Source organism: Corapipo altera, unplaced genomic scaffold, assembly GCF_003945725.1.
Source record: "Corapipo altera isolate COAL_440 unplaced genomic scaffold, ASM394572v1 62, whole genome shotgun sequence".
In the NCBI taxonomy this organism is placed as follows: Eukaryota; Metazoa; Chordata; class Aves; order Passeriformes; family Pipridae; genus Corapipo; species Corapipo altera.
In genome coordinates this window covers 9891447-9906798 of record NW_020884894.1, presented here as the reverse complement: position 1 = coordinate 9906798, position 15352 = coordinate 9891447, and the positions used below count along the sequence as shown (strand labels likewise).

Below are 15352 nucleotides of genomic sequence, written 5' to 3'. Positions count from 1 at the left end.
ACAGCTCCATTAGCCAATGGGAGATCAGCGTGGAGCTCGTCGTCCCCGCGATGAGCGCTCAGCTGAAGGGCTGCTGCAGATCCATCAGGGAGGAGGAGGAGGTTGTGCATGGAAAGGGCTCATGGTTTTTGCTATCACTGACTTGGTCTTACTGAGTTCTTTTAGTGACCTGCCCATTTCCCCGCTGTCCTAATTGGAATGTAGAGAATTCTCCTAATTGAGCAAAGAATCCCATTTCCTAAGGGCAATCCAGGCAAGCCTTGTACTTATGTGCAGTACACCCGGGTCAGGATGGCTCCTGTCCATCCTCTGCACCAGAGACTTTGGAAGGTGACCGCAGGGCTTGCCTTGCTCCAGGATCCGTGGATCCACCATCTCCGAGATATGTGGAAAGGTTCACCTCGTGTTCAGTCACCTTCATCAGTGCCAGCAAACATGAGAACTAGAATAGGAATGAAAGGGAAGGAAGCAACAAGTACGTGTTGTTGTGCAGTTGTGAGGTGAGAGGAGAGGAAGCCTCCAGTGCAGAGAGGAAGTTGAACATCAGAAAGACTGTGGGAAGAGATGAAAGGGTCAGGAGGGGAGAGCAAGAGAGAACAGAGCCTCTTGCTTCTCATTGTTGTGGATCTTGTACCACAAGAATCTAGTTTTCTGACCCTCTCATCAGTAAATACCCTGCTGATGTTACTGTTTCCTCAGGTGGGTTGTTTTCCAGATGAGACCTCAGCTGTGCTTCAGCCTGGACATTCCACTGGGTGATGGAGAAGAGCTCCAGTGCACACCCTTTCCCCCAGGAGACACACGTGGCTGGGCTGTGTGTGCCTGGCAGGTGTAGGGGCTGGTTACTGTGAGGGGAGTAAATGGCAGGTGGGAGCAGGTTTTGCTCTGAACACAGACGAGGAAGAGTGATGGCAGGCAGTGGGGAGCAGCAGAGATTGTCCACACAGAGACTGGGGACACAGAGGGGCCTGCACCTGCAGCCTGTGCTACCCATGTCCCATTGGTGGCAGGGGTGACACAAACTGTCTGGCCTGGTGGGCATTCCTGTCCTGGTGTCTGTCCTGCCAGAGGTGGCAGGAGGATACAAGGGGCTGCCTGCAGCACCCTGTCCCTGCAGGGCAGGAGCTGGGGTCTGGATGCTCATGGCCAGAGCAGGGGGCAGGGGGCTGCAGCGGTCCCTGCCTGGCTGGGGCTTGTACATCCCACAACCAGAACATTGTGACCAAGCCCATCCCCGTGTTGAATTGGGTGGCTGGGGGCTGGCAGGGTGTGCGGGTCCCCCCCACCTGAGCTCAGCAAGGACACTAGATGGGTGTGGACATCACCCTGTCCCCCCCTGTGATGGCAGCGCTGCCTCCTCCAAGGGCTGCATTTCCTGGTGTAAAACAAAACAGATTTGGTGGTGCTGTAGGAAACTGGGGAAGCCCTTTTTCCCCTCACCTGCCTGTGCCAGCAGCAGAGAACTGCTGGGCCGGGCCCTTGGGCACTGGGAAAGGGCCATCAGCAGTTCCTGGATACATTACTTGGGGCTCAGGGCCAAGGGTATGTGGTCAGGATGAAACCGGAGGAGGAATCAAGCGGAGTGGAGATAAGAATTGGGCTGAAGCAAGAGAAGGGGAAGCCTGTGAGCACAGAGAGAACTGTCTGGCTGAGTGTGAGGAGGGGAGCTCCCAGCAGGGCTTCAGCTCATCTCAGCTGAGCAGGGACCCTCAAGCTGCAGGAGAGACGGGAACCTCCTGGCTGATCCCACCAGGCACCCAGCATCATCACCACGAGGCTGTTGGAAATCATGGAGATCCAGCTGACCAGTGGCTTTCTGTCCTTATTGTTCCTCATCTGGCTGCCAACTGGTGAGTGCCCCTGTGCTCATCTCTCTGCTCTGAACTCTTCCCTCTTTGCATATGCCTGCAGGGAGGTTTGGGAAGAGGCTGCTGCTGCTTTTTCCTTTTTTCTTGCAGCATTCATCCACCTCTTCTGCACCCCCCTTGCAGAGGGGTCCCCCCTGCAATTGTGTGTGCACAGGCTGAGAGCTGTGCCCACAGGGACCCAATATCAGGCTTCAGGCTTTGAACCAGAATTGCCTTGAAGAGCAGGGAGAGAAGACAGTCAGAGGGAAAGTAAACAAATACTTATAAGCCTAATGAATGTGGAGGGAGTCAGCTTCATATGGAGGATGTGGATATTCCTTAACACAAACCAGCCCTCTGCTGTCCTCTGGCAGGACTCACTCAACAGATTTCAGCCACAGTCCATGTGTCAGTAGGACAGGATGAAGAACACTAAGAACATGTCCAAGAACAGACGTTCTGAACAGAGCAAAGGTGGTAAGGGACAGAAATCCACTAAGACCCACAGGAGCAGAGAGAAAGGGCTGAAGAAGAGAGAGAGGAGAGGTGAAAGAGGGATGACTCTGCTGAGGTGTGAAGTGACTTCAGCTCAGAGTTTCAGGAGTGATTCTTAAGTACTCCAGAGTGAGCATTAGGGGATGGGATGAAGCCAGAGAGGCTGCAGGGATCTACCTACTATATTTTCTTTGCTTCTCTCAGACTGACAATTCCCCACAGCCAACCCCCCAGTCCCACCTCACACTCCATGAAATGGTGGAGCCCAAGCCTGTGGCACTTCCTGCTTGGGTGCCAGAAGACCCTTCCACCTAGGTCAGAGGAGGAGGAGGAGGTGTCTTTTCCCTGATCCTCCCGTTGTCAGTCCTTCCTGAGACAGAGAGAAGCTTGTGCACTGCACAGCATCCAGTGGCACTAATTAACCTGCAACATTTTGATGTTCAGTGAGGAAGGGTTAGCAGGCAGATATGGAAGACAGCATCAGCTGCTGGAAGAAAGGACCGTCACTTCACTGTGTCTTTCACAAGCAATATGTGCCAGTGGTACATGACCTGCAAAATCGTATATGTGACTTGTATTTCAGTTATCACTTTTGGTTCTGTTTCCTCCAGGGACAATCAGCCAGACAGAAAAGTCAGACATCAGGCAGTGTAAGCTTGAAATCTGGTCAAAGAATCTCACAGTGCATGTGAAGTGGTACGAACCTAAAGGTCTGGAGTCGTGGAATCAAACCAACACCATGGCTCCGGGAGAAAACTGTACGAATCTCATCAGCCCCTGCATGAGTGCAGCCCACGTGGGAACCTGTGAGTTTAGCATCTCCATCACAAGAATAAATTCAACAGACACTGGAAATGGCACACAGGAGACAGTTCCCAGTAAGTGGCAGTGGGTCTGTTTTCATGGGGGTGATGAGTGGGCAGAGAAGGAGGCTACGACCAGCACTCCCCTGGTTCCCCCATGCACATTTCCCCTGAAAGCAACCTGGGAACTGGAAGGGCCAGCCCAGCCCAGCCCTTTTGGCAGATGCATCTCACCATGGAGCTGCTGGGCCATTGGTTCCTTGAAATAGGACCTGCCATATCCTCCAGCTGCAGCACATCAGCTGAGTGCTGAGGTGACTGGAGCTGCAGGGGCAGGAGCGGGACAGCCAGGGCTATGGGGTCCAGGTTCCTGCCCCAAAGCAGGGCATGGTGCAGGGTGTTCTCTGCCTCTGGACAGTCTCTCACTCATGTTTCTGTCTTTCAGGGTGTTGCCTTGCAGGACTTCAGACCAATGTCACAGAGGAGAAGATCTGGACAGGTATGTCCTCACAACCCCAGGGCTGCAAGAGTGAGGGGCAAGAGGAGTCTTCATGGAAAAAGAAGGAGGAGCAGTAAGGGGGAAAACATCCTGATGTTTTCCCATGAGTGGGTGGGAGCCAGTGCCAAACCTGGGTAGGCACCAGTGGATCAGAGGTTGTGACCCTGGCAAGGGTCTCTGATGCTCTGTCCACCCCCCGTCTGAGTTCAGATGAGATTTGCAAACTGCTCCCTGCAGGATTTTGTCAGTACCCTAGGGCTGTGGGGGCTGTGGGTGGTTCAGGGTTGGGAAGCCCAGGTTTGGAAAAGAACCACCCCCGTGAAGGAGGCGATGGCAGCATGTGTGTCCCTGCACAGTGGGATGGTGGCTCACAAGTGCCTCTGTGGTGTTGTGTGTGCAGGACTCAACCTCTTGTGCATCTTCTTTGGCTTAGCGGTGGGGACACTCATCTACACACCCATCCTTGGCTTCCTGCTGTGGCAGTGCAGAAGGAACAGAACAGGTAAGGCTGGTTGGCAGCTCCTCCTCATCTGCTGCTCTGGACAAACCTGGGCTTGGGAGATGTCCATCTTCAACATCCTGCTGCTCCTGCTTGCTCAGTGTTCCCTTCACAAGTCTGTCCTCCTGGACAAGCTGTCCTGGGGTGGGGAGAAGGTTCAGCCCCTCCCTCCCTTCTGGCCAGTTGCTGGTGGGAGCCTGGTTATGTCACAGGCTGTGGTGTGAGTGAGACAGCTCTTGCATATCACCACATTTTTAGAAGTGTCCAGCTCAGAGCTCTTCTCCAGCCCCTCCAAGGGCTTTTAACCCCTTTCCAACCTCTCCTGCCCCTTGGTCATCTTCTGAGCCAGGCAGCTCAGACAGCCTCATCCTCTACTACAACAAAAGCAGAATCAGTGCAAATATTTGCTTAGTTTTTTCCTTATTTTCTTAATTTAAAAGAATTATCATTGTCATTATTTTAACTGCTATGTTTTGTTTTTCAGGAAAGATCACAAGCAGGGAAGTGGCAGAAGTGGATCAGCTCAGCAGGGTAAGCCAGGGGGGCTTTGCACATATCACTTCTTCCTCCCTGTCAATAAAAGCACTGGCTGTTGAATACCCACTTAGAGGATTTCAGAGTAAAATCAGCTTTGCTTTCTCAAAACATGGTCCTAAACACTTATTAATTCCCGTTAAATAGGGGCTTATGAGTGTCTGAGTAGGTGGCACTTCAGAGCAAGCTGGATAATGCTTGGGCAGTGCAAATAGTTGTGCCAGTGGAAAAACATTATCAGAGGAAACACAGAAGGGAAAGCCAAGGCTCTACTCATTGCTGTCTCCCTGCAGGAAGCCCCGGTGACAGGGACAGAGGACCTGACCTATGCCAACCTGAAGTTTGAAAAGGAGACAAAACCTGCCTCCTCCAGCATCATTTACACCGAGATCAAGCCATCACAATAGAAGCAGAGTGGTGGGAATGCCAGTGCAGCCAGCACAGCAGTGTATGTCTCCCCCAGCAGAGAGGGCAAATGAAGGAGAAGGAAGGGTGAGCAGCTTGTACATCTGTTGGGGTTGTTCTCCCTAAATACTAGGTGTTAGCTCGTACAGAAGTGCAATCTTGGTGACCAAAGCCACCTGTCTACCCCCAAGTGGCTCCACCACTGTGCTGTATGTTCCCCTGGAAGAAGCCATGTCTCCTGGCTCAGCATGACAGGACTCTTGAGCTGGTTTTCCCCTTGCCTTCTGCAGCTCCAAGCACAGCCAAGCCTCAGCAACTCTTTTCACTGTCTCCAGTCACTGACAGGCTCCTCTAACACCTCGCTCCATGTTTCAGGAAGGTCCTCGTGCACTGTGTGGCCACCACGGTCCAGGAAGAACTTGGTGTTCCCTTGGTGCTGGACATGCTGGGTGGGGTGGCCATGTCCTGGAGCAGTTTTCTGGATTTTTCCCTGGAGCAGGCACCTGCTGTGACAGGGGTTGACCTTGCTCTGGTTCACTCACTTGAAACACAAGGGACAAATATGGAAAAGCATCACTTGCTTCATAGAGGTGCATTGTGGGTGCTGCTGCCATGATCCACATGGATCTGCTTTGCACTGGGAGTGGCTGTGTGTCCTCATGCATGTAGAGCTTTCCTGTACTTTGGAAAATTAAAAATTGAAAGGTCTCCTTCTGCCTGCAGAAAGGAAGCAAGATGGAGGATCTCCAGAATACCTCACTGTCCATTGTTCCTCGGGGGTTGTTTCCAAGCTACCCCTGGAGGGCCAGGGTATTTTTGGCTTAGAACAGACACCATTCAGCTCCCACCCTATCCTCGTGGAAAGGAGACCTGTTGCTTGCTCTTGGGTGGGATGTACAGGCAGCAATCCTGCACCCTCCTGGTGGGGCACTGGGGCAGAATTCCAACAAGGATCAGAGGGGGGTCTGCGGGCCACCTTGTGTTTGACAGCTGGCTGAACATGAGCCAGCAATGTGCCCAGGTGGGCAAGAAGGCCAGCAGCATCCTGACTTGTACCAGCAACAGCAGGGCCAGCAGGACCAGGGTAGTGGCCATGCCCCTGTGCATGGTGAGGCACCTCAAATCCTGTGTTCAGTTTTGGCCTCTCATGACAAAAAAAGTGCTGGACTGTGTCCAGAGAGGGGCAACAGAGCTGGGGAAGGGTCTGGAGCACAAGACTGATGAGGAACAGCTGAAGGAGCTGGGGTTGCTTAACCAGAATATCCAGACAGTCACCTGTCACAAGCAGCCATGGTTAGTGGGCTGCAAAAGGCTCTGCATTTGCTTAACTACCTTAAAAAGAAGAGGAAGGAAAAGTGTGGTCCATTGTTTCATCAGAAAAGAGTTGTGAACCGATGAAGTGGAGAAAGCTGGGACAGTCATAGTGCTGCATCATAACCCCAAGGTTAGTGGGGGATCAGATCTGGGAGAGTGTTTTTAACAAGGAACCAGGCAAGAGCCATGAAATAGCCTTGGAGCAGTTACACGAGTGAGCAAGAGGTGGGGAAACGCAGCCAGGGCTCTTGAGGAACTAGTGGAGGTAATGTCTCAAGTGGAGGCAGGAAGGGTGGGGGCAGCATCTTTGGCCATTGGCTATTTCTAAAAAGGTGAAGCAGCTATGGCCAGAGCTGAGGCTCCAAATTTCACTTCTCAGAAAGTTGCTATCACAAGCAGCTAAGCAAGTGTGTGAAGATAAAGAAGTAATAAACCCAATGCCCTCCTTGCCCCAAACACCTCTGTATGGACAGAGGGCCCTCTTGTCCCTGTGTGTGCCCAAGGCAGGTGAGTGAAACACCCACGATGGGTTTCCAAGCCAGGAGCACAGAGTGTGTCCTCGCTGCCCCTCAAGCTCTGCTCACTGCAGAGGAAGCCTGATTCAGGCAGAGAAACAAAAGTAAAAGTCAGGGGAGAAGCTTGGCCTCCACTGTGCTCCCTGCCTGCTGGAAAAGCAGCAGGAATCCACAAAGGAAAGAACAGGGATATGACTGGGTCATGGTGTGAAAACCTGGCAAAGGGGAAAAACAGAAGACAAGGAGCAGAAGAGGAGGAACGGGAAAGGATGGGGATGGGTGAGGAGGACTGCAGTATACTTGGATGGCATAAAAAAGATGAGAGGCCAGGACAGAAGAGAGAAAACATAAGAGAATTAGGGAAAGAATAACAGAAAGAGAGAGCTGAAAGGAAATGGAGCAGGGAAAGAGGAGAGAACAGATCAGTCAGAAGAGGAAGACACTGGGGGAGGAAAATGGCTCAGGCTGAGGAAGGCACTGACCTCTGTCTTGGAGGAGAAACAACAGGGAGGATGAGGCTGCCAATGAGCCAGTGAGGGATGTGACTTACAACCACCAAAAAGGGGATGAACAGATGCTTATCTTTGCAGTGCCATAAACCACTGCCTCAGGCAGTGGTACAGAGGGAATGTGCAGAGGAGGATGGATGATGCAATATCCCAAAAGAAATAAAGCCACCAAGCTCACTCAGTGCCACAGAGCAGGGGGTTTCAGTCCTACCTGCTCTCAGCAGCCTCGTTTGAGATGTGAGGTCAGTCCTGAACTCCCCACAGGCCATACCTGGCACTGTGTGTCCAACCCAGGTCACCTGGAGAGAGGGTGGCTTTGGCTGCCTGGAGCAAAGAGTTCAGAAGAACAAGGAGCAGGTCAGCCACTAGGAGAAAAATCAGAGAAGCTTCACTGCAAACGGCTGAAGCTGCAGATTAAACTCTGCTGCAGGGTGTGTTTACAGTATCTGCTGAGACCCCCTAAGGAAGGGGGCTAAAAGGGTAAATACTCCTTGAAACCAGCATTACAGGATCATACTCCCACCCAGCACATGCTCCACTGCCACACTGTCGCCCTTGGAGGGCCTCTGGCACAGCAAGAGCAAGTAAAGCTATTTAAAGAAAACAAGATTATACAGCCTTAACCGTCACTGACTGAACTCAGCAGTAGCTGAAAGTGCTTCCAGCTTGTTGGAATTCCAGTTGAGTGAATCAGTGTAAAACAAAAGCTTCTGCTGCTGCTTCCTGCCTCTCTTATCTTATTTACTTCTGAAAGGAAAGCCTAGTTCAGGTTAAGGGCTGCCTTTATCAGGGACCTTTCATGTGAAGACACAGTCATCTGATCTTCCTCTTCCAGTGAGACTAAGAAAAGGCAATAAAATCCCCAAAAGCCGTTAGTGAGCAGAGGCTTTTGCCCATTTCCTTACATCACAAGATAGGAACAATAAGCTGTTTGGACAGGTGGTTTACCACAAGACTCCTTGGGAGCTGTTCCTGCTGATGACAAAGGCAGGGACTGGGGAGGAGAGTGAGGAAGGGGTCTGGAAAAGCCATGCTCTGGCATGAAGGGGCTTCAGTCCCAACAGTGACAGCCTGGGGTGGTGCAAGTATGAGTCCTAAAGCAACATCTGAATGGTCAGGAAGGAAAGTTTTAACAGTTTTCCTTAACATCTATTCTTTCCAGTATGTATCATGTATTCAAGTCAAGTTTTCAAAGGAACAATTTATGGAGAACTCCAAGATGAAACCCAACATTTCAACAGTTCCAGAAATCACTAAAAGGCTGACTAGAAGGAGAGACACAGTTAGAATGCCACTATTGCCAGCCTTAAAACAAAGGCTTTACTATTGGTCACTTTTATTTCAAGAACAGAACAGCCCTTCATCCCAGCCCCCTCCGTGAGTTTAGTGAGTAACTCAGGTAGCACACAACAAGCAGTCACATCCTGAAGAGCAAGAGCTCCAAACAAAGCAATCCTCACTGAGACACTGGATGTGGGTTTTCCTCCTCTCCCACCCTGGGTGAGAAGCAAGCCCTGCACAAAATGTGAACAGCTCCCTCATCCCACAACTGTGGGACACTTCACTAACTTCTTACATAAATAAATAGTATCTCATGGAGAGGGAGCAGATGTCGACCACGGATCATCTAGAAATTAAGTTATTGCTATGTTCTTATGTATTGGACACTGCAGGTAACTCACTTGGTAACCACCAAGAGAGGTGACAGTCTCAGACTGCCCTTGTGTTATCAGTTTGCATTGGACTGAAAGCTGTGGGAGGATAAGACAGATCTTGTTTCATCAGCTCCCTGCCGTAAGGGCAGGAGTTTTCTAGGTGGGACTAAATCTTTGTCATTTTGCTGTAAACAGGTGGGGGCAGGGACTCCCAAAACACTTGGAAATTCATCATGCCTGCCAGACTTTACCAAGAAGATCACACACACTTCTCAGAGTACATACTGCTAAGTATACTCCCTGCTCCTGACTTGCAACAGGAGCTGCTGAGCCACCTTCATGAGGTAAGGGGCTGCAGGTTTAAATTTCAAAGAGAGCAGGAGCCCAGTGTAACCCCGGGGAGCTGAGCCAGAGCTGCTGCATCACCAGGGAAAATCAGGGCAAATTAGAGCTGTACAACACGTGCATTGGGAAATCCGGGTCCTGCCACAGGCACACAAGGACAACCTGACACTTGGTTCTGCTTCCCTCTGCTGGCAGGACACGCTGTGACAGCCAGAGTCCAGGATGAGAGCAGCTAAACCAAGGTGTAACATGAAGTCTGGTACGTGACTTGTCAGGTAGCCCAAGGCTGATTACAAGTGATGAGCTCACAGCAGTGTCAGTGCCCGCAGTGCCCCTCCCCACACGGAGTATTGGCCGGAGAGCATGAGTTTGAGAGGATGAGGAGGACTGCAGGAAGAACCTCAGAGTAATGGAAAGGCAGCAGAGTCCTTTGCAGGACAGCCAGAGATGTCTTTGTTAAGCATCATGCAGCTGGTTCTCTTTCAGGACAATCTTCTCCCCAGGTTTGAAGGCAGGCATCCCCAGGTAAGGGCAACTGGCACAGCGGAATGCATCCCCCAGATAGCACTGGAAAAGGAAAGAAAAGCACTCTCTGTAATCAGGGGCATTTTGGGTCTCTTCCCCTGTGGTACCATTCCTCTAGCTCAAGAGATAAGTATGTTCCTTTCAGCATTGATCAGCACAAAGACCACTTCCCTTCTACCCCTTCTCAACACGACTGGTTGGCAGAGCTCTGCAGGGCACTGGGTTCCCACAGAAGTTGAGCCTCTGCCCCACCTCGTGTGGCCAGGCTGGGGCAGCCCATGACCACCATGAGGGCCCTGTGGGCTCCCACATGGAGATCCTCGAGCTCTGCAGAAACTGCACAGGCAGTGTTTGGAAGCAGTGAGCCAGCTCAGGCAGCAGTCACCAGAGAACACAATTGTTACACAGAGATCACATACTGCAAACCACAGTATAGGGACAAAAATCACTACTTACATTTCCACAGGCAGATTTGGGCTGTGAGCTCTTCTTCTCCTGTTCCAGTTCTTCAGCCAAGCCACACGTGCTGTAGAAAAATAGAGAAGTCACCTGTATCTTTCTGCTTAAAGGTCACGAGTCATCAACACTTGTTCCAGCCCTGCTCACATGTGACAGCCCTCCCCCTGTCACACGACAGCTGACTCTGGGACTCACGCTCCTCACTTTGTTCTTCAACACCACAGTTTGTACAGCAAGTGTTGAAACTGCTCCTCAAGTTTAAACTGAGTGGGAAATGACACTACAGCACTTGCTATGTGCTATTTCTGCTTGAAATCTAAGAAACTAGGGTTTCAGCCAAGCTGCACAAAGTTGTAGCCACCTTGTAGATGGCTGTTGATCATCGTGGTAATTTGTAGCAGTCACTGGTCAATCCTCATTGTATTTGGATTTACATTCCAATAATTAAGATAAGAAAGGACATGAACCAAGAGAATTAGGCTCTGAAGAACAGCAAATTGCCTACAATCTTTTTAAAATCCCTCCAACTCCATAGGTTTAATGCTGCATTAAAAGGTTCACTGATACGCTAATTCCAGCACTGACCAGTTCTTGCAGGCTTTCTTTTTGCCCATTTCTTTGCAGGATGGAGCTCTGAGGGATGATGGATCTGGCTTTTTCAAATCCTCTGAATCCAAGAGCTCATCAGAGTCCAAAAGATCCTGAAAACACACCATGGGAGACAACATGCAGGAAATGGATTTGTCAGTAAGGAATGACACTGCTGAGTTAGGTTCAAAGAAATGGTGCTATCTGTACACTGGCATTAAAGTGCTGCAGGTGTACCCTCCTATCCCTGTCTCCTCTCCACCCTCATCACACCACTGGGCTCTCCAGACCCCACAGAGTAGATGAGATAATTTGCCTTAGGGAGGCTTTTCTACCTCTTTAAGTTGTAAAGCTTCCCAAGAGGAATGACTGAAACTGTTAAGAATAGAAAGAAGAGAGAAGGAACAACAGCAAAGCCTCACAAACAAAACCAGATACCATCTCTTCATCATTCATATCATTGGCAGAGAGTGTCCACAGCTTGGCAGCAGCTGGGTCCACAGAGGGTTTTCCTGGAGCCAAAACAAAGGAAGAAATAGCAGTTATTCCAGCCTTTGCCCCATCTACTCCCAACAGAGTTCAAGCCACTTTTGAAAGCCTCACTTCACAGGTTTTTATTCTAGCATTCCCTAGCTGGGAACTGTTTCCCTGTTCCAAGGGATGCCTGTCACTGAGAGCCAGGCAATCCAGACATTTAGCAAGCACCACTCCTTACCTGAAGGACCAGATTTCTTGGCAAAGGAAAGTTTGAGCTGACTTGAGGATCCCACTTCGAAATTGGGCTTCCTGCCTTCTATCTGAATAATGAGAAGGTCATTGCCCTGGTAACCCAGATGCTCTTGGACCGACTGGGCCTCCTCCGGGGTCAGCGCTTCCTTTTGCAGCTGCAATGTAAGATTTGAGGTTAACCTCATGCAGAACCCTGTATTTTAGCACCCAGTCCAGCATTCCAGTGAACAGACAATCGACATTTTCAATCCTGAAGAAAAACACTACCCTTGCAGCAACCAAAGTTTGTGCCAGGCAGTGTCCATGCACATTTACAGCAAACCAGGGTAGCTAAACACCTCACCCCAGGTAACTGCCCAAGGGCAGTGCTGGAAGTGGTCAGTACAAACGTACCTCCTTCACTTCCACCAAGCCAGAGAGAGTCAGAGCTGTGAGGAGCTTGGCTGCTGTCTTGATTTTGCCATTGTTTCCTGAAAGACACAAAAGCAGAGAGTAGGAGGAGGGAAGAACCACAATAAAGGTCACCAAGAAACTTGGAAGAGCAAGAGCTTTAGAGGGAAGTACTCAAGCCAAACCTCTGCTTTAAAATTGTGCCCTTCCTGGCTTCTAACCTTTTCTGGATAACTATTTCTCAATTGGCTTCTGGGGCAACCTCTCTCAGCGTTTGTCAGCTGTACTTAGAACCACTTCAGAAGCTCCTCAGAACCACAACATCTGCAACTACTTAACACTGCCCTCTGAGAAGAAGACCAGTGTCCACTGAGCTTTTCAATGTAGTTTAGGAAGCAGCCTATCCAGCATTTTTGATAGAAGCAGTGACTGCAAACATCTCTGATGAGCACCTGCTTAAGCACAGGGTAAACCCCTCACTATCTGGGTTACTGTGTCAGGAGTATGAAAATCTCTGAATGTCGGTCGGGGTTCCTGTCCCTTCCATTTCAGCCTAATCCTCTCAAGAACCGCTGTGCTGCCACGGAAGCAAGATTCTCTCACCTGATTCCATAACCACTGGTTCTTTCAGGAGGACACGGCCCCCTGGCTTAAGTATCCGAGCTACTTCTGCCAGCAGCTCCACACTGTGCTGTGCTGCACTGCCTGGGACCACGCCAGAGAGGATTACATCAAAGCTGGACTCCCTGTGAGCCGCTGGGAAGAAACAGGGAGATGGTACAATTTTACACACGTACACACACAGCTTAATACAGCAGTTCCACCTCCCTCATCTCTCATGTTTGCATACAACAGCAATAACTGATTAAAGACACCAGTCACAGAAGCACAGCCAGGGTGTATCTCTTACACTGAGACAGCTGGTTAACGTTTTCCACAGAGACACGACTATCAGCTCCCACCAGTGCCTGAATTTTATCCACCAAATCCTTCAGGGCTTCAACGGGTGAGGAGCTGTCCCAGACGATGGCCACGCGCTGGCCCGGAGCGACCCCGTACTCCCCCATTTCGGCGGCAGCAGCAAAACTGGCAGTGGCTGAGAGAGGAACGGGTCAGGGGAGAGAGAGAGAGAGAGAGGAAGGGTAAGTGCCAAGCACAGCAGGAACCACTGTGGACTGTGACTTCATCACAGAGCGCCAAGTTGTTTTAATAAATGGGGATAATTTTTCTCGAGATGGGCAGCACAAAGTTCCCACAAGCTGAGCTGTAACTGGACATGAAAGAAGAGCTATACTTACTGGCATAATTCAGTTTCCCTCCAGATCAGAGACTAGTTTTGCTGGGAGACTGCAAGCCATGCTTAAAAAACCCCAACAAAACAACAAAACCTTACCTGCTTTCCTTAGAGATCTGAATAAGCCAAAACCAGGATTTCTGGATTTCTAGACTAGTGACAGCTATTTGACATTAAACACTGTTTGTCTCTCCTACTCTGGACGTGTCTTAGCAGAGTTTGCTTTCACAGTGCATGAGAAGGAAAAAAAAGTAACTTTTGGCATTCCCAGCATTCCAGATTGAGGCTCTCCCACTGCTATGATTGGTGGCACTGGGTGAGCAAATCACAGGGAGGCAGGAGGGGAACAGAACGTGCAGTGAAGTGACAGTTTCGAGAAGTCAGTCTCCACTAATATTTTATACAAGACTGTATTCCCGATGGAGCAATAGTATCCCATCACCACCTGTTCTCACAGCAGCACCAGCTACTGAGCCCAGTGACCTCCCCTCTTTCCTCTTTCCAACACAAACCTATTTTCTTCCTAATTTAACACAACCACAGAGAACAGAGAGCACTAGTGACCAGCATAGTTGCCTGGTGTATCTTCCATTACACACTTATTTTGGGAGAGCCAGTTGTAAGCAAGGTCTTTACCAGGAATCACTACGAGACACATTCTGGTTAATGCCTTATTGCCACCACATTGTCATGAAAGCACAGCTCAGGGATACGCTGTACCAAATTTAAATGCAGTCAGGTGTGGAGTGGATTTTGACCCATGGTTCCTCTGGCTCTGTGTGCCATGGGCACCCCCTCTCTCCTGGGAATTGTAAACAAGTTCAGAACGGGACAACTCTGTGCCTTGTCTGAGCTACTCCGGCAGGAATTCACATTAATGCAGCTGCAATGCCAACCAGGTAATGGAAGATCTTGGATGTGCACTGCAGGTTATAGCACCTCCCAGCTGGCCTTGCATGTGTGACACCAGCTAAACAGCTACAACAGACAGTAACACTCATAAACGCACATATTAATCCCATAAAAAGGCCACCTTTCCCAAGAAGGCTGAAAATCCCAAAAGATACATAAGCTGTTAGGCTAAGATAAACCCAAAGTTTATCTGTTGGGCTAAGATAAAACCCTTCCTCTCTGAACAGCAGGTTGTGACCTTTCAAGATCAGTCAGAGCCCAGACTGCACCAACAGCAACCCCAGGTTCAGCCAACAGCTCCCCGAGATGCAGGAGAAGGCCAAGGGGGCTGGGGGTGAGGAGGGGCCCTTATCTCAAGGTCACACGCATTTAACAGTTCCTGAGGAACAGGGTAAGGGAAGGGGTTAAACAATACGGGGCGTTCAACAGCTTAGAGCCGCAGTGTTGGAAGGGGGTGAGCGAGAAGGTCCCTTCCAACCCAAACCATTTCAGGGTTCTAGAGCACATCAGGACTAAACTCGAGCCTCCCGACGCACTCCAGCGGCCGGGAAGGATCCAGCTTCCAGCGGCCGGGAATATTCGAGCTTCCAGCGGCCGGGAATATTCGAGCTTCCAGCGGCCGGGAAGGCTCCGGCTGCCAACGGGCAGAACGCGGCCCAAAGCTGCGGGCCCCACAGCACGTGCGCGTTTTAAACACATGTAGAACGGGGCGGAATAAACCTCTCGGTCACCGAGCGGGGACGGTTTAGAGGGAGCAGGAACGGGATACGTGATGGAATTCAGAGAAGGAATTATACATATATACACGCACATAAACACACCCACACCCCTCCGGACAGACCTTCAGGGTGACAAGAGGCCCCGCTCCCCTCCGCGCTCACCTGGCCCCGCTTCGCCCCCTCGGCGCCGCTCGCCCGTCCCGGCCTGACGCCGTCACCGTGACGTCATCGCGCCCTGCCCGCTCCCAAGATGGCGGCGGCGGGCGCGGCGCGGCGCGCGGGCTGGCGGCTGTGGCGGGGCCGCGCGGGTGAGGGG

At 50.8% G+C, this 15352-nt stretch overlaps 3 protein-coding genes across 5 annotated transcripts in view; 2 read left to right on the top strand and 1 right to left on the bottom strand.

Annotated features, from left to right (window-relative positions):
- The first annotated feature begins 82 nt into the window (after window positions 1–82).
- On the top strand, window positions 83–5225 carry LOC113948769. Its single transcript, XM_027646670.1, has 6 exons — window positions 83–1850; window positions 2954–3220; window positions 3591–3644; window positions 4045–4146; window positions 4628–4674; window positions 4971–5225. The coding sequence occupies exons 1-6, from the start codon at window positions 1790–1792 to the stop codon at window positions 5082–5084; spliced, it is 645 nt and encodes a 214-aa protein (XP_027502471.1). The 5' UTR covers window positions 83–1789; the 3' UTR covers window positions 5085–5225.
- A 3484-nt stretch (window positions 5226–8709) lies between these two features.
- On the bottom strand, window positions 8710–15296 carry CIAPIN1 (cytokine induced apoptosis inhibitor 1). 2 transcript variants are annotated; one of them, XM_027646658.1, is made up of 9 exons: window positions 15199–15296; window positions 13022–13207; window positions 12715–12867; window positions 12115–12191; window positions 11708–11876; window positions 11431–11504; window positions 10990–11105; window positions 10402–10471; window positions 8710–9987 (listed from the first exon to the last, which is right to left on the bottom strand). In XM_027646658.1, exons 2-9 carry the CDS (start codon window positions 13176–13178, stop codon window positions 9877–9879), a joined length of 927 nt encoding a protein of 308 aa, XP_027502459.1. In that variant the 5' UTR covers window positions 13179–13207; window positions 15199–15296; the 3' UTR covers window positions 8710–9876. The 2 variants fall into 2 exon arrangements, with proteins under 2 accessions (XP_027502459.1, XP_027502460.1); XM_027646659.1 differs by lacking the exon at window positions 15199–15296 and adding an exon at window positions 13505–13619.
- COQ9 (coenzyme Q9) overlaps window positions 14593–15352 on the top strand; it is an 8668-nt gene continuing 7908 nt past the window's right edge. The window contains exon 1 of one of the 2 annotated variants that reach the window (XM_027646657.1): window positions 14593–14651. In XM_027646657.1, coding sequence (XP_027502458.1) covers window positions 14624–14651 — 28 coding nt within the window. In that variant the 5' untranslated portion in view covers window positions 14593–14623. Of the gene's footprint in view, window positions 14652–15271; window positions 15345–15352 lie in introns of those variants that run through there. The other variant, XM_027646655.1, reaches the window with a different exon arrangement.